Source organism: Hyalella azteca, unplaced genomic scaffold, assembly GCF_000764305.2.
Source record: "Hyalella azteca isolate HAZT.00-mixed unplaced genomic scaffold, Hazt_2.0.2 contig13248, whole genome shotgun sequence".
In the NCBI taxonomy this organism is placed as follows: domain Eukaryota; kingdom Metazoa; phylum Arthropoda; class Malacostraca; order Amphipoda; family Hyalellidae; genus Hyalella; species Hyalella azteca.
Window position 1 is genome coordinate 246883 of NW_025943177.1, and position 26297 is coordinate 273179.

The 26297-nt window shown below is 39.5% G+C and overlaps 1 protein-coding gene across 1 annotated transcript; it reads right to left on the reverse strand.

Annotated features, from left to right (window-relative positions):
* Positions 1–1668: 1668 nt before the first annotated feature.
* On the reverse strand, positions 1669–24926 carry LOC108672881 (glutamate dehydrogenase, mitochondrial). Its single transcript, XM_047883574.1, has 12 exons — positions 24785–24926; positions 20981–21207; positions 20260–20467; positions 13422–13622; positions 12056–12181; positions 11792–11799; positions 9534–9701; positions 8519–8680; positions 7873–8077; positions 4965–5056; positions 3242–3304; positions 1669–2756 (listed from the first exon to the last, which is right to left on the reverse strand). The coding sequence occupies exons 2-12, from the start codon at positions 21197–21199 to the stop codon at positions 2637–2639; spliced, it is 1572 nt and encodes a 523-aa protein (XP_047739530.1). The 5' UTR covers positions 21200–21207; positions 24785–24926; the 3' UTR covers positions 1669–2636.
* Between the last annotated feature and the right edge of the window lie 1371 nt (positions 24927–26297).

The following is a 26297-nucleotide window of genomic DNA, read 5'->3' on the forward strand; positions in this document are numbered from 1 at the left end:
ATTACGCGATGGTCAGAACTCAAAATGGTTCTGATTAACTATTTGCTTATCTTCAAGCGTTCTCGTCTATATAGCCTTCGCGAGGTGAAGTCTTTTCAATGGGATAAAGAAACCATGGGAAATGTCAAGCATGTATAGTGCGAAGCCAGACTGGCTGATTGTGGTCAAGTGCCTCTCCTGAAAAGTCCACTTGATCTGGCGAGCGTAACTCGAGAGCGTTCGATCAGTGCTACGCTCACCTGACAGTTTCTCGGTAGAATAGCATCAGCTTCGTAGACTTCTGGCACAGTCTCCGCATGCGCCCATCACTCAGACTGATTAGGTTGGTTAACACGGTGACTCTTGTGCTTTCATAGGCTGTTGAGCCCAATATACTCGTGCGCGTGGTTATTTTTGGTTTTGTTATGGTGATGGGGATTTTCTTCAAGGGAATATCTCTTCAGACCGTCCCGTAACGTATAAAATATACAAGGTTATAAACGTACAGCTTGTTTTATCAATTACGTGAAATTAAATTGTTATGTAGTGTTGCAGTAACTTTTTATGATGAACATACCCTCGTTAAGGTTATTTAATCTAGATTTTGAAATTATTCAATACAGGACTTCATGCCCAATTATTGCACTGGTTGGATAAAGACTAAAAATTACGGCAGACGAGAAAATACTTTCAGTCTTACAATGACGAATCATTGACATGCGGAAGAGTTGGAATTGTGGTGAGAACCAAAAGCCGCATTACTTGCACTTGCTTGAGCCACGTCACCGTGCAACCGCTGGTGACGAATTCTCAGTTTTCTCCACTTTATAGAGCCAATCAAAGGAGTACCGCAATGAGTGGCATAGCCAATGATGTTCTCGCTTGATAGAGGCATGTCATAATCATACATGGATATCAGTCTGGAAGAAAGAACAGCCGATACATTTTTTGTCACAGTTTTCCGAAGCTCGAAGCTATCTGGCACTCAGGTCAACACGACAGTAAAAAGTTTGACTTTTAAGGCTTGTAGTCAGAATGCAGCAACGTCTGAGAGCAAGGTTTTCGCGACCATCGTGTGAAATTCTTGATTTGCCGAAGCTCGGCTAGTCGCTACCCTCGAGCTTGTACTCTTGTACACTCAGCAGTTTGTTTTCAATTCATTCGCGAAGCTCAAATTCCATTTAATGATTCAGATTCTCGGATAATCCAGTTCAAGACACACCCGCAATGTGCATCAAGTTTTCAGGGTAGATACAGTACTCCAATTCAAGGGGATGAGGGGCCGATGAAGAGTTCGAAATTTAGCTTCAGATAGTAAATTAGCCAGTCTGCCAGACATTTTTCGGCTGTCTCAAGCATTACAATCCGAATAATCTCCATCGCCCCACGCTGGCGTGTGTCGTGGATATGCATTGAGGAAAAAGTTATTCCCATTTGACCTGGTTTAGGGTTAAATTATTACATACATTTCCAGTGCACCACAGCAACACATTTTATTCCCTAATAGAGCGCTATATTTGAACTGTAGCTTTCTAGTGAAAAATTAGCTTCTTTTTAGCAGAATCAAATACTGTGTACATGCAATGCATGAATATATTCCATGCATCGTTCGGCGGTTTTCCTGTTGAAAACCAGCATTTCTACGCTACGTAAAAACAATTCTGCATCGCATGAATGAAAAAAAAATTAGAAGGTTAGATTATATTTATTAGAAAATCAGGTGCAGCTTAAAGCTCGTAAATCAGAAACCGATCTGTACAAATCAGGGCCAGAAGCAAAGGCGGAACAGCTAACTTATTACGGCGACGTCGGTGCAACATGCCGTGTCCGCTGCAGAGCGTCGAGATATCACAATGCAGGCAAGTGAGGCGCTTAAGCTTATTACTTTTCAGTCTCTTTAAAACGTAACAACGATCGTAGATAAATTGTGACTCGGCAAGAATTTTTTATCACCAGTTATTTAAAATTAAGCAAAAGAATTCTATACACTGCTAACTAGTCGAACACATAGACAATGAGTGGAAACAAAACATTCAACGTACCAAATGCTAAAACCTGCCAGCAGTGAAGAGCCCAAAATATTTTAAAGAAACTGGTGTGGCTGACAAAATAAAACAATATACGCGTCAGAAGAGCACTTCTTGGAATTTCAAAGTTTCATCGTCCACTCATTTATTCACCTAATTAAAATCTCAGTGATCTTGTCAATACACAATACACATATGAAATTATGAAATGAAAATGGATGAATATGGTATGGAGGCTTAAAAATTCAGAAGCACGAAGAGAATATCAGCCTAGTTGAGGCTGAAACTAAGGCCTGCCTCTCAGTAGACCATAACCAGTCGTCTCTCCTATCCATGCTGTTGTGATATTAACCTACATTATCGTACGAAATATTGGGCCGAGACAACAAAATTTAAAACGTTACGCCGTACAGAATCAGACAATTTTTTTAATGAGTACTTAAATTCTTTTCGTCCATGACAACAATCTCATTATTTATCCTTCAGTTTCTCAGTGAACACACGTACAATCGACATAGAGCACATTTTATTAGTATGTCACTGGGTCACTGGTAGAAGAACCTCGAGGTCAATCCTGCCGCCAACGTTCAGTTGCGGACACTTAGGGGTGGCGCCTGCTGGAGGGCACGTCTACGTGAAGGTGAGACCCGCTGAGTTGTAGGTCGTGAAGATCTTTTCAATTGAGTTGATGTAGGCAGCCAGCCTCAGATCAATTCCAGTGTTGTATTTGATGGCCGTCCTCATGATGGCCTGCAAAGTAGGGTCTACGATTAGTCCAAATACAATGAGCATTTAACATCGAATGAACGGAAGATATTCATTGAGCCCTAAAACTGCGACCCGCGAAAGTCTCGTTGGCATCTCAGTGAAATGAAGAAGGAATAGGAGAAGAGCACAGAAACGAAGACAAGAGCATTAGACGTCAACCAGTCGAAGGACAGACATGTAAAAGAAAGGTAAAAGTAAACCTGCCTTCTTAACAAATTACCTAAGAAACGCTAAATTTCAACAAACTTCCGAGGCGCTAAGAACTTCCGAAGCTACTAAGATGAAGGGATGGGATACTAAGGCTGAACCAAACAAAATAATTACGTTTAAACCAAATCCAAAACTGGTGAAACTAGAATAATTTGGGTGGCTTTCTAACATTTAAATAATTTGGTTTGCTGTTATGAAGATGTTAGCGATACAATGCATGGCCAGCGCAAGTGACATGGAGGTGAGGCCTGACTTACCCGGGCGGAGCGCTCCATGGTGTAGTCAAGGCCCGAGTGGACGATGTCCTTCTCGCTCGCGCCCTGCACATGCAACCAGAACATATCAAACACAAATTAGTATGAGTAGTACAGATAAAGAATCGCTTAACTAATCGACTCAATAAGGCAATCAACTACTTGACTCAAACTAGCATGTTAGAAGCTGGGATTTTAAAAGCAAAGATGATGCCAAGAAAAATTAACAATATTTTTATTGGTAACGTTTGAATATAAATTTTTCAGTAATTTTCTTTCCTTCTGAATTTTTGCCGGCTTTAACACGTTGACTACGATTGATTCATCTTGTACTATTATTTCATTGTTTGTACTGTTTTTAAACAGGGTTGCCAGACGGTCTTTTCTTCCGGACGAAATCCGTGATTGAGTTTTTCTCAATTGCGTTGGCCGGCTTAAATTTATGATAGGGGGGGGGGGGGTACTTCCTTATAAATTTTAAATGCTGCAAAAAGGAAATAAATGGATTTTTATAGCGGAACCTACAAATAAACTAGAAATATATATTGAGTTATCGGGCTGTTTTGGCCTTTTTTGTTCTCGGATTTGGCCGATTTTAGGCATCCTGAATTATGTACCACTATGTCCTGAAGAAATACATTTCGTGGTACGCATATGTACCACTTCGTAGTCAACGTGTTAATAAAAAGTTATTTAAGCTATAAAAAAACAAATACCGTAATATAAATGTAAATTTAAAAATTTCAGAACTTAAAATTATCTGCAATAGGATTAAGCAGAATAAGATAAATAAAAATTTTAATAATGGAACAATTTTACACTAAAGAAAATGAACTTAAATTCAATAATCATCGATTAGACTAGAGTAATCCGTAAACCTTTCAATCATTCGGTTAAAGGGTTAATCCAGCAGGCAAAAATGCATTAATGAAATTAAAATCAGGCGTAGATAAAACGTGATAAATTTTGAGTAAATAAGAATGCAACCCCGAGTGTTGATAGTAAGAGAGGGAAGTGTGATTGCTAAACGAAATTTCATGACATGCAAGGAAAAAGTTATCATTATAGATAAAATCTCAGCAAGATATTAGTTTTTGAGTAGACACAAGTTAGTTTACAAAGAATGGCGATTTGAAACCCGCAAGCGCGTGGGCTGCGAGGCGAATTTACTGAATAACTGAATGGTCAAGGAAGACCTATATGACAAATGGTTTCAAACAAATAAGGAGGCGCTTCTTTTTATGTTAGAACCAAAACACGAAACACGTTAGAACAACAGGCAACACGAAACAAGAAGTATTAGGACGAAATTCTAGACACAGGTCATTGTAGCGTGTTGGGTAATCACACCAAAGACTCGATCAGGGGTAAGGTCGAACACAACACACAGGACGTCACAACAGCACATTAGGGACAGGAAATTTACGAATACAAGATAACTTGGAGGCGCGACGCGTCTAGATGGATTACTTTTTAGTGCTATCCTTCAGCAAAACGACAGTCCTATGCATGCTCGCTATCCCTCCACACGAAGGACTCGTCCACTGTCCCTTCATCGCGACACGAATAGTACAGAAATTTAGCGAGACTATAGCTATGCGTACTGCACTGTAACTCTAGCGTTCATTAGTAAGCGGCAACGCCACACCAAAGTTGAGAGAAGCATTAGAGAGAACAAACAAGACCAGAAGTAAGTCGGCGTTTCAGTATCTCAAAGGCTACGTACAGAGATCCTCGATTGGAAAGACTCTGAAGGTTCGATGGGGATGCGTCCGCCCACACGACCAAAGCGCCTCTCCAAAGACTCCTGAACAGATTCTGTGGAACACCAACATCATCAAAATATCGGCCCATGTACATGCAGCACAAACAACCTCCACGCGCGACGACTGACTCGACACAAACAGAAGGTCTAAATAACAAAATATGTAAGCTGAGCTAATTAAGGAGAAGCTTGAGCTAGATAAGAACGCACAGCAGCCGTTCAGTAATCAATACCACACAACGAATACGAATGCACTGTAGCGCGCCATTTACTGAGAGAGTAGGAACGGACAAGGAGCTGCAATGCAACGGGAAGCTCACCGTACCAAGAAGAGCGGAGAAATGTCCCGGAGGCTTTCATTTGACGACGACAAATTCATGCACGAGTAATACACGACAGGAAGCAATCATGCACCAACTGTAGAACTGAACTGACTTAAACTGACTCAACTAAATCGACTTATTTTCGAAAAATAAAAAACCGAGAACAGGAAAAGCATGTAAAACAAAAAGCATCAAGCACAATAACATGGAAGACATGAAGACGTAACCGCTTCCAAACCTGTTCTCAACAAAGATTGGTAATTAATAAAGTTTTAGCAAAATTACATAGGAAAGAATAGGTAAAATGGGGAACTTAGGCGAAAGAAAAAATGTTCGACTTTAGAGAAGGTGTAGAAAGTGAGGCATAATAGAAATAGTATGTAGGCCATAAAATAAAATAAGGGCTGGGAGCAAGGCATCCATGAAATTAATAGTCGCAAAGGGAACAAATGCCGCTCAAGCCCAAGACAAGACGACGGCGAGACTCACGGCGATGCGGGCAGCGAACTTTTCGCTAGGATTCACTCTAAGGTCTGCCTGTTTGAAGTGTTTGCTGAGAGACTGCGCCACCGAGTCTGCAAAGGAGCGTTAGTGAAGAACAGTCGAGGCTACAACACACAACCTTAGCGTTTCTTGAAAGGTTAGCTAGAGGAAACTGCCAACAGTTATTCGTCTATGGAACATTTGTCATTTCATTGTAAAAATATCACCCATAAATATATTGGAGCCGAAGCAAAAAGTCAGTCAATTTGGAAACTATTTGTAATTAATTTATGTAAGTAATTTAAAATGACGTTGACGGGGAAAAAATGTTTAATCATTATTTGAACGATCAAGAAACGCCGAACGCAATCGACCACAATAAGCTCTCCGTAAGTCAAAACACAAGCACAAAGTTAGTTGTCAACTTGTCATGCTGAGCAATTTTTGAACGACCTACAGAGTGGCAGAAGATCGCTCGTCAATGTCAGTCCTCACTCTCATTCGTCCCTCTCACGTGAGAAACGAACGCAATACGACGTCATCAACACGAACAAAAAATTAAGACGCATATCAAACACAAAATTTGAGACGCGTATCAAGGTTTCGAATGGCATCCATTGAACTGTAAATTCCCTTCATTCACATAAAGAGAACAACATTAACACATGTAAAATACAATAAACTCTTAAGGTTTTCCTTTTTTGCAATTTTTACAATATTTTTAATTACACTTGCTCTTGCAACGAAAGTTTCGTTGGGGTTAGGAATTCGGCGCATTTGAAAAAAATAACCGCACTATTACTGACGACATCGCTGGTTTGAGAGTCTCATGGGTGCACGCACTTGGACGGTATGGCGTGCGCCACAAAACTGAGCTTCCCTCATATCTAATACAATAAAAAGATGCAATTCAAGTACAAACAACAATCGACAACTTCGCAAATGTTAACCTACGTGTTATATTGGTCAACCATTTTAAAATCGGTTCTTTTTTTAGGTACAAAGATACTCTCCCTATGCATATGCGAGCGTCCCTAGTTTATGAATATAGTTGTGCACGATGTGCATCTGCGTACGTCGGAATGACGTCTCGCAATCTTTATTCTAGGGTCGCAGAACATAATAGCTTTTAGCTCTTACCCGCTTGAAATTGTAAATAGATAGGTTTTACAGCTTAGGTTTTTTGTTGCAATCATGACTGTACTAATTACTGATTTATCTGTGTTCTAGAATTTTCGAACTGACGATGGAGCTGGACTCCGAAACGTTTTCTTTAAAGATACTATGAATTTTTGTGGAGTTTTCTTTGCTTTTAAGTATTTAGTGAATTTGCGATTAAAGCAAACAAGTGACATTATTACTTATATAGATTAAATGCTCATAAATAATATCCAGTTTGAACACCATTATTCCATCATGAGAAATCTGAGGCGTAAAGGAAACCCCACTTCCATATGACCGTGACTTCAGATAGCTTCAGCAATATGGTTTAACAATAAGAAAGGGGGAACTTGGAGGTTAAAATGAGTGCGGGTAGTGAATCACGACTACACATAAGGTTCGTGAAACTTCCGAAAAAAAGAAGCTCCAATTAATCTTATCTAGTGTCGATCAAGTTACAAGTGACATCAGAAAATGTTATTGCTAATAACACATTACCAAATGCACAGCAAAATATGAGGCGGTGTGTTATTCATCAGGCTTGTATCGAGTATCGACTAGGACTAGCTATGAAAACGGTGGACGTGCACACACACTGAGCTGTTAGAACAAGAGTTCGAGGCAGACCTCAGGAGCTAGTAATTTACTTCGTGTGAACAAGCATAAATAAAAAAATAAAGACATCTCAAATATCACTGCGCGGCCATAAAAAAATTATACCTGGCTTTGATATGTAGTCCAGTTGACACAAATAAAAATATGATATCAAGATGTGGCAATGATTAATTTCCCCATCATACAGTTGTGAAGACAGCACCGATGCGTACATGAACATTGAACATAGTAGCCTCATCATGAGCGTGACTTTCATCAAAGAATAGATGAAACGAGGAGAAACTTACCCAGCAAGTGGTAGTTGGACTCTCGCTCGTACTTGAAGGTGAGTCTGCCGTATGAAACGTGGTTCAAGTTCTTGAGCCACTCGAAGTATGAGACGGTGACACCTCCAGCGTTGATGTATAGGTCAGGAATGACCAAAATGTTGCGTTGCTGCAAGATTTTGTCGGCAGCAGGTGTGGTGGGGCCGTTCGCAGCCTCGGCGATCACCTGATGTCAAATATCCAGAATCAGAATAGTTTCGGACAACTAAGAAATGACATTTTGGTTCATATGAACTACATTATCTAGCTAGTAGTATTTATGCATGTAACAACATCAATTGATGCCACAAGAAAAGCGTGCCTACACCATTTCTGTTGAGCAGCGTGAGGCGGATAGTGTAAGACCCTGCACAACCTTAATTTAACCCTTGGTCTACTGACAGTAATTCAAGTTACCAGACCTCATGGTACGGTTAGCGATTATGACGAATAATTTATCTGAAGACGAAGGTTTAAGACAAACATTCTTGGACATGACATTACAAAGTCCCCGCAGTTAAATAGGTTGAAGTCGCTTATATCTACATCTACCAAAGTTCCTTTGCAGCACATAACCTAGTCATTTTTGTTTAGTCACGCCGCAACCTAGAATGAAGTTATGGTCAACCTTGCAGTTGATCTTGTGGGCGTTGTTCTTGTGGATGACTTTCTCGATGGCGGCAGGGATGAGGATGTCGCAGGGCTCATACAGCAAGTTCTCCCCCTCGTAAACTTTAGCGCCGGGGTACCCAACGATGGTGCCGTGCTCCAGCTTGTAATTTTCCAGCTCCTGCAATAATAATGTCGTGTTTCATTGTTCGCACACAGATAATATTTTTTTATTTTTCGCTCGCTATTAATCTTATGTGTGACGTGACCGCGAAGTTCGTTTGAACCAGACGCCAACGATAAATGCTTCGTAGAATAATAATAATACCTACTAATAATAATTTCTTAATATGTCATGCACATCTTCCTTTAGACTTCTTTGGCCAGAAACTAAGATAAAATCAAGAACCAATATCAACCTGAGCACATTTGTTCAAAGTACATATCTTTTTCCAAGCTGCATTTGATGCTAAAAAACTCTCCCAATGACTGAATACTCACAGTATCCCCAAAAATATGGTATGGATGGGAAGTGCGACGTACTTAATTCAAGATTTTGTAGGTTGTATTCAGCACGCTACAGGATTACTGAGTGTTACACCCGTGACAAGTTCCAACACAATACCAGGGGGGACAAAAATCTATTTCGAAATACACGAACACCAAAAACTCTACACGTAAAAGTTGGGCCAAATTGTGAAATGTTTCAGAATGATATTCCAATTATGTTACCAAATTGTAGTGCTACGATGGTACAGAAAGTGACAAAATGATACGGTATATGGCACCAAAAATCCAAATCGCACGGTAAACATGTACCCTAAAATAACATGGGTTACGAGCTGCCTGTGGTAGAGGGAGGAAGCGTCGTCACCTTAGGATCAATGCCGTCGGGGTTGAAGATCTCGCCGTCGACTTCCTTGACGTCGAGACGGTACATGGCATAAAAAATCAAAATCGCACAGTAAACATCTACCCTGCCCTAAAATAATACGGGTTGCGGGTTGCCTGTGGTTGAGAGGAGGAAGCGTCACCTTAGGATCGATGCCGTCGGGGTTGAAGATCTCGCCGTCGACTTCCTTGACGCCGATGCACGTGGCGCCAGCGCGGTGCAGGTAGCGCATCGTGTGCAGGCCTACGTTACCGAAGCCCTGAGGCCGTACAAACAACGCTGTTAACACCCGCTCAACAAGCATTAGAAACTAACTACATGGGTATATAAAAAGTACTACAAGCATTATAAAAACTACTACATAGATACATATATGTTGGATTTTAACACGTTGACTACGTATTGGTACATATGCGTACCACAAAATGTATTTCTCCTGGTACATAATTCAGGGTTGCCAGATGGCCTAAAAACGGCCAATTAAGTCCGTGAACAAAAAGGCCAAAAAGGCCTATAACTCAATATGTACTAGTATATTTGTAGGTTCCGGTGTAAAAATTCAATTTTTTTTATTTAATTAGGAAGCGCACCTTACAACCCCTATCATAAATTTTAGCCGACCACCTAAATTGAAAAAACTAAATCGCGGAATTTGTCCGGTAAAAAAAGAAAGTCTGGCAACCCTCTTACATAATAGTACTAGAAAAATGAAACAAAAGTACAAGATGAAGCAATCGTAGTCAACGTGTTAATATGCAAGACTTACGTATTTAGATATCAATATGCACAGTTTAGGTTAAACCAGCTGTCTCGAAGGTAAGGAGGTAAATTATTAACCTATGAACGTCATTCATATTTATGCAATCATCCACAAATAAATATTCCAGTGATAATAATATCCAGTAATAAATATTCCAGAACTCTTGCTTGAGTTGAAAGATTTGACGATGCATACCGTACCTCTCACCCACCCGCACTCAACTGCCTGGCAGGAATGAACCTCGACCAGAGTTGCTCTGCATGCGCGATCATTGCCATCAAATGAAGGCAGTTCTGACCTGCATGATGAAGGCAGTTCTGACCTGCACGATAGCAGTGAGTGACAGAGAGCGCATTTTCTCGTCGACGAAAACTTGAGGTCACAGACGGACAGACAGACAGACAGACAGACGGACGGACGGACATGGCGAGCACAATAGTAGTGCATTTTTCCATAAATGAGAAAATGCGCTAAAAAGCTGATGAGGCAGTAACCTTTTTTTGCTTATTTGTAAAATTTTATGAAGAAATACCAAATAATTTATGAAATATATTTTTGAAATAATAAATTATTCTGAGCGTGAAAAGTATCAGGTATATTTTAATTAATTTATATGGATTGTTAAGCCTAGATGCAGGTCCGGTGAAAGTGTGAATAGACTCATCAGTGCATGCTCAACTAGCATAGCTGAACGCGGTGCAGCAAATGATCGTGACTACTAACACTTGGGAGAAGTTAAAGTGTACGCCAGTCTATTTTGAGGGGAGACCTACCTATTTTGAGGGCAGAGGACATTGGAGAACAACTAACTTGTGAATATAAAGTGCGACTGTCAGGAGCGAGTTGAGATACTGAATCAGAAACTATACTGTGCATGGGATGTAACTGAAAACCATGACATGAATCTAACACTTCTTCGATAGATGGAAGTCTTGTAGTTAGTTGTAGAATTCAGAAGATAACGGCTCAGAGCTGGTACTGCATATGAATGCAGATGATCAAGATCGCCTTGATAAGAAATTTTAGTACAAGGCGATAAGAAATAAACCTCAACCAACGGTAGGCTTCCTCATTTGACCTACCGATAAGACGAGGTTTCCGATATACAAGCTTTCTCGTAAATAAATCCATATGAAATTATAAATTTTCCCGTAAAAATATTAATGGATCGTTATTAAAATCAAAGTATTGAGTCGGATGATGACTGCTACAAATTAAAGGTCGTAATAGACTACCTACTCGGCAAATGAACTGTACGATCATTAACGTACGAGATAACAAGAGCCGTTTGTACTCGTAAAACGCACAACTAAATGAATATTAGGCGAAGGTAAGTTAAGTGTCATAACACAGTTGGACATGCATTATCGATAAGATTTCTATGTGAATGACTTACTATGCCAAGAAAGTAGTCACAGCTTAGTGAGACGAAACTAGTTTGTTGCATCAATGGCTAGCACATTTAATTTCACACATAATAAGTAATAATAACTGTTATAACACACAATACACAATAATAATTTCACACAGGAAGAACTGAAAAATACATGAAAAACAGTTCTGTAGCCATATAGTTACCGTGTCACTTAGATCGAGAACATTGCTCCATAATTTTTTAATGAAATTATAACGGCACGTACAAGCGAACCTTGATTTGTGAAACACGATTGTTGAACACTTTCATTGGCTGAAAGGTTCTTGAGCATAGATGTTTGACCAGCAAGTTCGTGCCGACAAATGTCTCGCATGAATATTGGACAGTCTTAGTCTCACCAAATACTCACTATCCAGTGACAAGTGAGTAAGCACATATTCATAATATGTATTGCATAATATAATAATATTATATTATCCAGTGACAAGTGAGTAAGCACATATTCATAATATGTATTGGGAGCCATGACCATGAAGAACCTTGCCTCGTAGCAGGGCATGCAACGCACCGATTGTATGGGCGTAAGTGTCGGCGATCCAGGACATCTCGCGCTCCCCGGTGCCCATGTCTGGTGCTGGTACGTCAATGCCGGGACCTGGCCACACACCACAGACACGACACGTGTTAGTGCAAGCAAACAAACACTCGAGCAAACAAACAACTATACGCGGACTGCGGGACCATCTCACTGAAGAGGTGCAAAAATCGTGTAGTAAGATACACGGACAAGAGAGGTGAGCAAAATGAGGTTCTGTAACAGCGTTTGTTGCAATTCAACAATACAAGGTTTAAAAGTGAGATGGTCACGAATCAACGACCGCCTCGTTTTCTGAAGGACGAGGGAACTACACAAAACGTCTGTCGACGAATAATTAGGTAAAAAGTTAAGAACTATTCAGTGTGGAACACGCCTCGCTTCCCAACCGCGAGCTGCAGAAAAACCGGGGAGACACAAAACAGAAGCAGGAGACGGGCAAGAGACAGCCTCGATCGTCGGCCTGACGCTGACTTACCAATGGTACGTGAGTATGTGTCAGCGAGCCATGACATCTCACGTTCACCTGTACCCATGTCAGGCGCTGGCACGTCAATGCCAGGTCCTGACAGTCGCATCATATTATTAAGCAATATTACAGTGTGGGTTTAAAAGGACATAGCATTCCAAATTTATTGAGTACTTAACGTTTCCAAGAAATCTGTAGACACGATATCAATGTATCGATTATAATCATCATATAGTAAATTAGAAGCCTGAATCATCGAACATATCGTTGAGCACTGAACAAAGCTATAGGCAGGAACAATCGCCCGAAAAAATTTGCCGCGACTTCAATTACTGCAGCTAACTACAGAGTAGCAGCTGGAGATGTTAGGAGCACGTCCGATGCTAGCAGATTTCAGTGGGATAAATCCAACGAAATAACTCACCTCAAAGATATTTCACATCACAAAAACCAATAATAAAAAAATTTGCAGTAAAGGCCAAGCTTATCAAGTAACGCTGACACACACGACTTGCTGCAATGGGATGGAGAGGTTAACTCGAGAGTGATCACGTGTGTTGAAGTGGTTGAGACATGAGCTAATGTAAATGATATGTTTTTAACGTAACTGGGTGCACTGAAGCCTAAAAATAATCACAAATGCAGCAGTTAATATAAAAAAATATACCAACTTGCTTATTGTAGATGAACAATTAGAACTTATCTCAAGTAGCTATACGAGTCTGAGCTCTTCGAATGTATTTTGCATCAGAATAAAATCAACATTATTTTGTAATGTTCTGTGACGCTGAGCAACTAAGTTCGCCATAATCACACACGAAACTCACGCACCGATGAATCCCTTCTTAGCGAGCTCGAGTGTGAAGCGCCGGGTGATCTTCTCGAGCTCGTTGACGGAGTAGGTGCGAGGGTCGATCTTGAGACCCGCCTTAGCTCCTCCGAAGGGCACGTCCACACACGCGCACTTGAACGTCATGAGGGCAGACAGTGCCTTCACCTCGTCGGCACACACGTCCAAGGAGTAGCGGATGCCTGGGTGTACGGACCATCACGTGAAATATTATAAAAAATGCCAAGTAAAGGTTTTAATCGGGCAAAAGATTTCAAGTTGCTATGTTCCTAAAATTCCTAAATGACCAGTAGCTTTGAATTTCTCTTGGTGATGATGCAGTTGATCGTCCATTCGATCATAACGGGTTGCATCAATAATATATAAAAGACATGAGCTTTTGTTAAAACTTTTGAAATAAAGACTATATGAGATTTTAAAGCAAACGGTAAGTGATCTGACTAATAATCTGCTGAAGATAATCGTTCTCATCACATATCAGTTCATGTTGAAAAAAACAAAAAAATATGTGAAAAATAAGCTATTTCATAGGATGTCAGTATAGAGGGTGAATGGTTTTCCAGCGCTTCAGATGTCAAGCTATTCGTCTTCCATCAGAAGTCACGAATAAGCATTACCAACGAGGTGGAAGGCCACATCCGAAATCCTCGAATCAAAAATCGTTTACCACGAACAAGGAGCGGGCGGTCTCAAAAGACCGGCCCACTGTAAAAAAACGCGTTACCATCTCTGAGACGAAAAAAAAGGTGAGACAGCTGAACAGCAACGAAGACACTCAAGACATCGGCCTCGAGAACAGCAACAGAAACGAAGATACTTGACTTGCACGATACGTCGGCCCACGGAAAAAAAATACAATAACTGATACTAAGTCAGACACCGCGCGCTCTGTATATAGTGGGAGCGCTCAGGTGCACGAAATCCATTCGGATTTATGGATTGAGCTCTTTAACATGTGACAGTTTTGCCGGGTACCTCGGCCAAAATCTGAGACTTCGTAAACTAAGCTAGCATCTCGGAACTGGAGGCATCTCGTTACATTGCGACTGCAACTACATCTAAGTCCATGGTAGAAAGAGGCGAAGCCAAACGTGTGCCTTAAAAGATCATACTTAGGCTTGTTTAGTCCCCGCTCGAGAGCTTAACAGCCTAAATGAAGTCAAGTGTTGAAAGCCATACTGCCGTATATGTTCACAGATATTGCTTAAGAATGCTTAAGTTGAGCATGGTCATACTCCATCAGGCCTAACCAACTCACGCTGCTAAGTCTTTCAATTCAAAACAAATCTGATCGGACCTAGCCTATCCTCATCGGCTGCGGGAAGTTCGAGAGGCGGGGAAAGTTAGCAAGTAAAGTCAGTTGCAAAACTTCAAAGAGGTTGTGAGTCAAGGTAGCGTGAAAAAGTTAGGCCAGACGAGCTAGGCCGGATGCAGAACTCCTAGCTTTTGAGGGAGCATGCTTAAGTATTGGCTGAAGACCTCCGGCGCTACATCTTTGAGGAGTGTCACTGGTCTAAATTAGGGTGTTCTAGCGTAGACTAGCTTTGAGGCTGAAAATAGTTCTTGCATGCAGAGGTTGGAAATTGGTTCTAGCGCTTATCCAGGAGTTAAATAGGTGGCCCATGGTTTCCCAAATCATAGGCGGCTCTTACGAGCGCAAATATTGAAAAATATTTCGTAATTACATGCAGTTTATGACATATTACTGAAAAAAAAAACATTGTTTAAATACAAATATGAAATTTTATAATTCGATGCAATGTTAATGAAGTATGGAAAAATAGCTATGGCGAACAGGAGCTGCCGAAATGCAACTTCGTATCTTCTAATCTAAATAGAATTCAAAGAAAATGGGCATACTGAACGAAGGCGCGAAAACAGAAAATCTTAACTTGAAACAATCGCTCGAAGCTCGAGCGAATAAATTGTAGGTTTAAAATGCAGAGGAACCGGTCCGTAACATACCCTCTAGCTTCCCGTGTATTGCACACAGACAAACTACACGTAAAAAATTTCCTTCATTGACATAAACGAAGTAAAAGTCGTGCAACTAGTAAAGAAAAAGGTTTACTTGGCAGAAATTTGGGACGGAGAACACAATCATAGCCAGCATGGTGGATGGTAAGCCGGTAAACATAAAAACATTAATTTAGTCCAGATCTAAATTACATATAGTACACTAAAGTACACTGACTGCTTTATTTTGAGAAATTTGCAGCATCTAATGTAAAAATGGAGATTATTTTTAGGTTATTCAATCTTTGACATCTCGAAACTCGAAAGTGATGTGTGAGCAGAACTACTAAGGTGTACCAAAATATATATAACATTATTCAACTATGACAGGAATGCGAAGGAGATTGGCTTACGTCATAAAAGAGTGTTATAGTACGCAGTACCTCTCTGTCGCGTGCCATTCAAGTCACAGTATCATTAGGATACACATCATTTTTTTTCAGGGACAGGCAGTCAATGATTCAACTGTGCAACCAATGACACAGCTTACCAAATTCTTGCACAAACCGTACCTGCAACACGTGCATGTTTGCCATTGAAACCCAATGAGGCAATTGATCAATTCATAGAATTCGAAATTTCTATTTTGGGGAAGAATAATCACACGTAGAAAAAAACGGAGAAAATAGTAGGATCAAATAGCCGAATTATTCAATCGCATTTAATTACCAAAGAAATCTGATAAGTTAACGCAATAACTGAAGTCCAGGCTATTTTTACAACACTTCTCTTTAACTCCACTTTTTACAACACTTCTCCTTAACTCCACTTTTTACAACACTTCTCTTTAACTTCATTTCTTGTTTTTTTTTTCTCTCTGCTACAAATATTATAATCGATATTTAACAAACTTCTACATGTTCAATCGGTCCAAAATTTTGCACACTTGCGTAAAGTTGGAGACAATGCGTGAATCAATTGACAGAACAAATAATTTTAAAAATTTAATTTTTTTATATATTAAAAAAAATTGAAAAATCAATTTCTTTTAATATTTGAAAATAAAATTAGAAATTCATTGTACATATGTAAGATCAAAGACACTGGATTCTCTAGAAGCGTTGTCTTTAGAAGAAGATAGCAGATCGTCGCACTACGAACCTCTTGCATGAAAGTATAGCTGCTTCGAGAACAAAAATCATTGCGTACAGATGGGACGAACTGCTAGGAATATCAAAGCTAACATAACCAGAATTGCGAGGCGAGTTTTTGCGGAAAGAAGCAGAAGGTATAATGAGGAGTGAGTGGGGAAGAGAGGTAGGCACAAGCTTGGCAAGCGCTCAAAAGAGAGGCAGTCGCGTGGCGTGGCTGTGGCCGATGTCTTGTCGACGCTTTACGGGAGATGAAGTCATGACATCAATCATGGCGAACCTTTAGACAAATACTCCTTACCGATTTCATAACATGCAGTAAGACAAGAGAGATGCTATTGCATAGCCCCGACTTGAAGTCATAAAATCAACCGTGGCGAACCCTGAGACAAATACTCCTTACCTATTTCATAACATGCAGTAAGACAAGAGAGACGTTATTGCATAGCCCCGACTTGCAGTTAGCAAGTTAACTAGGAAAGAAGTGTGTACGACCAAACTACTAATTAGTTAATTATTGCTGTTGAATTTACGGCCATGATAGAACAGTTCTTCAATTTCATACTCGGTGTCTGTTTTTCAAACAATTTATTAAGGTTCTCGAGACAATCAGAGTTGGAAACCGACTCAAGCAAACAAGCAAAGGTAACCCATGAGGTTCAGAATTTCAGATTAAGCAAGCTTAAACGTGCAAATAAAGTAAATGAAAAATACAACCTGAGCATCAATAATAGGATTTTCGACATCTCAAGATTTATATGCATTAAAAATATTCTAATTCATCGCGGCGCAACCAGAATTTTACAAGGAATTCGCACAGAACGTTGATAGAATAAAGCACAAGGTTTGTATTGGCCAACAAGGAAGGCGGGTACCAGGAGAGCTGCTGATTGGTCGTTGGAGACGGGAGGAGGGGGAGGGCGTGTCCCTCTTACACATGGGTAGCGTGCCGCCGTGCGGGCCCGTGCCACCTCTACATACTCTCGTCACGTGTAGCTCAGAGAAGACAGGAGTGTCAAATGCAAGCCGCCTCAAATTTAAGCAGGATCTTCAAGACCTTGAGAATTTACGTCGTCAGTTCTGAGCCTATTTGTACTCAGGTCTGTTTACTGCCTGTATCAAGAGAGCTCGGACAAATGGAAATGAGAAAATATGAATGTTACGTTGTAAGAGAGTATCGCTAACTGCATGAACAATCTCAGCATAAAAAGCTTCTGGGCTATAAAAAATATATCCTGACGGTTGTCCAAGTGCCAAAAACTAGAGCGAGTCGACCATCCTGCCACTGGTAATGGCAGTTTCAGTATAAAACGTACATCAGTAAACAGAACTGAACAGACGGGCAGTAAACTTAATGAACTGTAGATGTCTGTAAGATCACGGCGCAAAAGGTTAACTTCAATGATCCCATGAGTTTATGAAGACGAATACTTTGGCTTTGACTTTATCCTAATAAAGTTATCCAAGTGACTCGAGTTTCTAACAAGTAATGCCTGATTGTAATGTTCGACACATGATCGAGAAGGTGTCGCAAGCCTCGGCGGTGGAACGCATCCATGCCCATACGTCACATCAAGCCATTTGAACGCGCGTGTCACGTACCGAGTCGCGCGTGCGCTGGCAACCGTGCAGGCCCCAACGAATTGCGAATTCACGACACACGAACAACCAAAGCTACACCGCTGGCAACAACGTCAACCAATTGCCTATCCAATTTCCCGATTGCGTTGAAATTTCGTGATGAGATTAAATTATCGACGCCAAACTTGACGCGTCGCGACGTGCATGCAACACAAGCGTGTATCAGCGCCATCTAATCCGGCGCGAGCATTGCGAGAACAAACCAGTTTGAGCCTGAACTCTCATACATGTCAAGCCTTTACGCTACATCCGATGTTAATCTCTACAAAAGGCAACGAGGTTAAACATCCTGTGTAGTGATGGAAATATGCTTGAGAACGGCACTGGCAAATAGTGTGTGCGCTCTACGCAGGTATCGGCACACGACAAAACTGATGAACTTTACAAAATATATTAACTTTAACATATTGATCTTTAAAATCACCCAAATGTTCAAAATTATATTCTCAGGAAATCAAAAACTAAATAATCACTAGGTATACCGAGGCGCATTTTATGAACAACAATCAATCTTAAGACGCAGAAGGTTCCCCGAACTTCTCTTTAAAACTTGCGCGATCTATTTCACTGTAATTACACCATATTATTTTTAGCGTAAAATTTTTTGGAAGAAATTTTAATGACTTGCAGTTCACTGCTTTCTATAGCGTAAGACCTCTCAAAGAACTGAAAATATTTCAAGAATAATAAAAGAAATAAATTTGCTGAATAATAATTTACAAACTAAATTCGATTAATTTGTTAAAATTCAGACTATCAATTCAAACGCAGAATGTTCTCAGTTCCGCTTTCGAGTAGACTTCTTAAAACACTATTGAACACTTTCAAATAGTGTTCAAAACCCTATTGAACACTTTCAAAGTGTTCATAACACTATCAACACTTTCAAATAGTGTTCAAAACACTATTGAACACTTTCAAATAGTGTTCTTAACGCTGATGAGAAACATGTACACATTTCTCGCCATGTTTTGAGCTGAGGAACCAAGAAGTGAGCAGTGCTGCAGAGGTCGGCAGCCTCAGGCGTCCGGCGACCCTACAATTACAGCAGCCCTACGCCTCCACGACCGCTGTCGGCTCATGCACACTTCAACACAGAGATGCGCTAGTTTAGGTTAGACAGGCGAAACTACAATGGAATTGGAAAAAAATAGAATTGAAAAACAAAATGGAATTGAAAGAAATGGAATTAAAAAAATGGAATTTAAAAAAATTGAAATAAAAAATTAAAATGTAATTTAAAAAATTTAAATAAAAATGAAATTCAAAAGAAATTAAGTTGAAAAAATTGAATTAAAAAATAAAGGAATTGGAAAAATTTACGTTTTTATTCGGGAATCGAACATTTACGGAATTCGTTTTTATGAGACACGTCCTGTACAATGGCAGCGCAATGTTCGGCCAATGCAGTCGCCGCGGACAGTCTTGGCACGAGTGCAAAATATCTCACAAAGCCACACCGTACAACGAACGTCGTCAAAACTGACATCCGCGTCAATATTAAAATAACTCTTAGTTCTGATATAAAAAATGTGGAAATCACATAAGGTGACGAATGCTGCAAGGTTAGTTTTGAGTGCTGCGCGGTCAGTCGCGAGTAATTATAATTATATAATATATATACTGTAAGTGAGCTTGCTGCGAGCTTCGCCTCATCAAGGCGGCTGAAATTATTGCAGGCTTCCCAGTAAGGATCGCGTCTCGGTGCCACGCAGGCAGATGGTTTCAAACAATATTAACATCCATCTAAACTGACATATGTATACACACACACATAATTCCATTTATTGGGATTCGTTTCAGTTCTCAGCTGAGTTTTTAAACCCTGCCTAGCTATTATTTTACTCGACATAATTCCATTTATTGGGATTCGTTTCAGTTCTCGGCTGAATTTTTAAACCCTGCCTAGCTATTATTTTACTCGACATAATTCCATTTATTGGGATGCGTTTCAGTTCTCAGCTGAGTTTTTACACCCTGCCTAGCTATTATTTTAATCGAGTATCTTCAAAAGATTTACATTCCTGTACAATATCTCACACTATAAGGTGCCTCGCAGTTGTCAACTCACCCCCCTTGGTGGGCGTACGATGTAACGAGTGTTGGGCGCGCCAGCCGCGGATCATCTCGAACTTGCCGTTGTCGCGCTTGACGGGGAAAGCGACCTCGAGTACGTGGTGGCAAGGCTCCATGATCGCCATGATGCCTTTTGTGCGATTGCGCTTATCTTCTAAGGAAATGCGGTCCTTCATCTCCTCTATCAGCTGATCCTCCACAACCTTGTAGGCAAAACAAGAGCAAGAATGAGAGTAACAATTGCCGTGGCAGGGCAGACTCATCAGCCTGCTTGAAACACTTATTGAATCCATCATTTGAGGATTAGTTTTCTTAGTATCTATACCCTAGAACTAGATGAGCGTAATATCGACTATCCAACTAGTTAGAGTCGTCATTACCAAATGTTTTTCTTTCATGTTGAGAACACAAGTGCATTCACACCAGCGATATAAATTAATTTTATGGCAGCTTTTAGTCTATGCACGTAAGGTTACATTCAATTTGATCTCACAAAAGCGTCAGAAATTCTACAATGAAGAATTACTAGTAATATTTGAATCTTTAAAATCTGTAAATAGATCCTAATTTGGATCTATAAAAATTAAACGAAGATTCAATGAGTTTTGAAGCAAGGAAAGGTTGTTTAGAACACAACCCATTTAAGAGAGCGTGCAATTCAAGCACAAGAAGCTCATTTTGAAATTGTTAACAAAAAATCAAAATAATCAAGTCACCTGGCATCCCCGATGAAAGAAATACTCGACCGACTCAAAGAAGGAAGGGTCTTCAGCATCAGGAATGTAAAGAAGCCTTTCAGGGATTTTGTGTTTTTCAAAATCCCCACCAGCAGCACTGAGCTGCTTGGCTGAGCTGCAGAAGGAGGCAGCAGCCCCAGTCTGCAGGACCTCCCGAGTGCCAGCCAGACGCACCAGCGTGTTGCTGAAGCGAAGCATCTTCAATACTGCAGTGTTTAAAAGACAGACATAGAGTTCATTATGATCCTTATGTCACAACTTAGGTATTTAAAAAAACTTTCACCTATCATTATTGTTGTTACTTTTATGGAAAAATGAAAAATACTACAGAACGGAGACTATTTAACATTGGAAACATTGAAGTAGAAACAAGTGAGAGCAGACAGACAATCAGGTTTATTTTGATCAACAAAGCATGGTTGATAACAGCTTCTATCAAAGTTACAACTAACAAAATTCATCCCTATTCTAATAATACACACTTGCAGGAACCACTTGCTATTTTAGTTCAATAAGCCAAGAATGGCACAAATCCATGCAAAAACTATTTCAAAAACTATTATACATGCAAAAACTATTTCATTAACAAGTTAAATGTTGCATTTAAGGATACAAATCCTCATTGTAATAAAGAATGACTCAATGCAGTCAATACTTCCAGGAGGAACAAATTATCAAAATCTGACTGCAGATACAAAGTGCACAGAGATCTATCATTGTTCAGACATAAATTAAGATGCTCCAAGTCTATATATAATTTACAAATTGAAATGTGAAAACAGCAAATGCGCACAGCATATTAGAATGAATAAACTATGTCATCAGTTGGTTTGCCATGCTTGTTGGGACATGTCAACCAGGCACTAAGTTCAACAACCTTTTGATGTAAGAAGAAAGGTTTAGCAATGCTAAGCAACACAGGGAAAACCCTGATGACATGCAATCCCATTTGCACATGAACAAACCTCATTAAGAAGTGAGTAAAAATTGAATAGGCCTTAGAAAAATTGACTTGAGGCTTTGCACTCATGGTGTAATGCTCACAGAACAATTGCATGGTTGGGTAATTGTATACGTCAATGAGATTATAATAACACACTTTATATATATCCTTTGTTGATAGTTGCACACCTGTTGACCCATTCGATGAACAACACTGGCCTAATCAGGTATATACCGCCATGGCTTCTAGCTCTGCTGTTAGCCTGTAAGTCATTCAAAACAATGCATTGAGGCTTGCCAAAGGCTACTCAAGATGTCTTCCATTGACCACCTTAACATTGGGACAGGTGTCCTTCCTATGTTTGTTCACCTGCTGAGTTTCTTCTTAGCACTATCCATACCTATGGGCTTCATTTAAAGCTTATTTCTGATTTTTCTTGTTATTACTAACTATAGGACAACAAGAGAAAAGAGATAAATGTCCCACACTGCTGAGATCACCAAGAATAAACAGGGTTGTAGCTTCATCAACACTACCAATGGCTCCAAGAAAGCCAAGCTCACTCGCCCCCTATTGCTCTTCACAGTCTCAGCTGCAGTCAGACCTATACAGCTCCTTTGCTACAACCTACTCTCATAGTGTGATGCTCCATGAGCATTGCCTGCTCCAAGTGCAGTAAGCCCCTCCACTCCACATGAACACCATAAACACAGCTGCTCTTAGCTCAGTCAGGAAGGACATCTGTCCCTTCTAACAGTCCCTTATCTTCTTGCTGTGGGACATTCTTCAGAAGGCTTTAGACTTTTCAGCATACCTCTCATCATTCATCCTACTCTTTCCCCTCCCCATGGCCCATTGTACCCAGCCTCTAGGCCACCCTCATCAGCATGTCTAGGGCCTATGCTATGAACAACCAATTTTAGTAGTAGCTCTCATAGTTATTGGTAAAAAGCATAATTACCCTATTCAATAGCAAAAGTTAAATAACAGTAGAATGTATAATAGTTCCCAGGGATACCAGAAATTATGTAGTATTTGACAAGTGAACATTCCTCTGTCTGCACAATTAATAGTTATAATTGCATCACATTTAATACATTTATAATCAACAAATTAGAAAAGATGAGTCACAGAAAAAAGTAGAATGCACACACAAACCAGTAAAGCCAAGACAAAGTCATTAAAATTATACTGGTAGTAAAAAATCAAATACTTAAACCATGCTTCTGAGTTTTTACATACTTGAATATGATACATATATCAATAATACCCAATGTAAACAAAAATATGATCAAAATATTAAGAAATATTTGTCATGAAGGAGACCAATGTACAAATGAAATTAAAGGGCTAGAAGGCAAGATCTTGGATGCACCAGTTTTGGAGCAGAGGCATCTGGCATTTTTTCCTCAAGGCAAGACTTTTTAGGAGGACAAATTATGTTCTATGATAAGAATTTGATTTATTTTCAGAAATTCATTCTTTGTTGCTCATTCGTTCACTGAAATTTCTTGGTCAGTCATTAGTTGGGCCACAGGCTGAGATGCTGAATTTGCTGAGTACATCAATATTTGGTAGCCATAGCCCACTAAGTAGAATTTTTTTTTTGTGTCACTAGGATCATTTATTTTATACTCAAGTGTGAGTGTGTGACCAATATTGAGGATTTATTGCCATAAGCCCAGCTTTACATAAAAGCAAGATTTGTTATTAAAAATACATGTATTTGTGAAAAGCAGGATTTTAAAATTCTAACTCGTAACTAAAATCTAACCACTCCAGTAACATTTTCAATACATTTAAAGACAATTTATCTAGAAAGATTCTTGTGAATTGTAGCTGCAAAATTAGAAGTAAAGCTCTACTTGCAGTTTGGAAATTAGATATATTCCATGCCTAGTGAATGTTTCTATCGTTCATGCTTTGACTTGATTTTTGGAATATTAATTTAGCCACAAGTAAATCATTTGCACAGGGCCACAGCCTCCACAGTCATAGGTTTCTCATAATCTCATCAAATCTTATATTATGCCATAAATTGAAGCAACAAATATATATTTTTTTCAACAGTTCAACTAGTAAATAAGAAGCATAGATCCTCTGAATCTAGGTATATGTTTGTAATTTGTAACTAAGTTATAGGCATATAGGGTACTTTTCATTGCCTTATACAAGCTGGGCAACAAAACTTTAATATTAGTCTATGTGACTATGATAACTTAGTCACTACATTTTAGGTGCATAATTTTTGTCAAAGCAAATTACTGAATCGTCAAGTTTAGGATTTTCTTACAAAACCGTACTTGCGAGATTCAAGATTTCAAATTGAAACGATAGACATAGATGCAACCGTGCACGGTGCAAGTATAAATTGAAAGAACATACTTTGAACGTTTGACTGTTTGAAGTAGCTATAATACGGGCCTAAACTGGTTAAACAATGATGTGCAATTGTGCACGTTTCGATTACCAAATGACACATACTAAGATCTGCGGAGATGTTTCGATCTCGCTAGAAGCTTATCAGCTGTGATTGTTTAATGCTTTGTTCATAAAAAATATCTTTCGACTTTTCTGCTGAAGTGAAGGCCGGCGACGAAAGTGCTGTGACAACGTTGTCATTAACGTTAGAGAATTCAGCAAAATAAATTTTCTACAGGACATAAAAACTCCAATCGAAGGTGACAAATTTTGAAGAAATTCGAGTTTGCAAGGCGCAAGCGAGAGCTAACGTATCGAAGATGGCAGCTGATACATTTGACTTTTCACTTAAAGAAGGGTTTATATGCTACTATTTTTAGAAGTAACGAAGGAAATATTGCTAAAACTCGAAAGCATACCTGGGTAGTTTTGCAGATTGAAAGCGTTCACAGAATACTCCCTAGCCCGTCAAGTTGAAATCCTTTCCACTAACAAACGTCCGCAACCCTAACAATACAAAGACGTAAGAGGCACTGAGATCCTGGGTTAAATTAATGATCAGCTGCAGGCTACCAAAGAAGTTTGTCTCCTGTCACCGGATTTTCGTTAAAATGATTCAAATTACCCTAAACATGAAAAATGTAATTTCAGATAAAATTGAAAGTTTGTTAAAATGTATTCGGTAGCCACAAGTTTCAATTCATTTAATTAATATTAGGAAGAAGTAATTAGAAAAATATTGGTGAAAGGCATAGTAGACCGTTCCCTATTCAGACGCTTTTCGGTTACATATGACGGATCCCTATTGTAACCCCACATGTCTGTCATGTCACTCTACCACCCAAATGGTCATGATAACTCTGACAATTTAGGACTAACCTTATTGCATTAAATCTAAAAATTTTCGTTCGCGTTAAGACTCGCCAATGCGCCATTTCAAACTTTTCAGGATTTTGCCCTCTTTGTTTCCAATTAGCGCGCTAAACGCAAAGTTTCAGTAGGTTTTCTGTGCATAACTTTCAAATCAAAACCAATGTAGACCTGAGTAACAATGAAGCTACTTATTCACACTGCGCTCCTGCCAGCGTAGTCAGAAATAAATGTGTACTTTCCGTTTTCATTTACTGCTCTACACGCTAAGTTTGTTTGGTGTGCAATAGATGCTGAAATTTATCGTTTAGCAAGCTAATTATAAACGGAGCCAGCAAAAAATCCTGAACTTACTTAGCTTCAACGTCAGTTTTGGATAGATCTGGTCAAAAGGCCAGTCCCCGGATCTTCAAGTTACAAGTCATGCGCATTATAACTATAAGAATTGGCGACAGGCCAACCTTAGCCTATTCTTTAATGCCGATGTTGCTCTGTCTATTGTAGACTCATTTAATAGACAGAGCCTATATTGCTCTATTTATTTAAGACTCATTTAAGGCGATTTACCCACGCTTATCTCAGTCACATAGGAAGCGAGGTAAGCGGTGCAAAGTAACCTTCAGATAAACTATCCAAACATTCATTCACAATTTAGCGATTAAAAATTAAATTTAAACCTAAATTTAATTGATTACCTAAATTTATATTGATTAATTTGCAGATTAGTTCAGTCGAAGCCCGGGGATATGGCGCATCGCCATTTCCACTTCTTCTTGCTCATGTTTTCTCATTTTATGATATCAAGATGATACGTTTATATTGGTCATTGTCAGCTGTACAGTAAATGTAAAAACGCGTTTTGTATAAAGTCAGTTACACTCAATTTGAATTTATATGGACATTCGCGGACACAATACAACTGCATTTCTTCTTTCTCGATAGACAGCTGCGGATTTTCTTCTTGTTTGTTAAATTGGAAAAAGTTTTATTAAATATTTCCATCATTTCCCCAGTACAACGGTTATTCATATTTTTTTGCACCGTTGCCTTATTCACTACCGT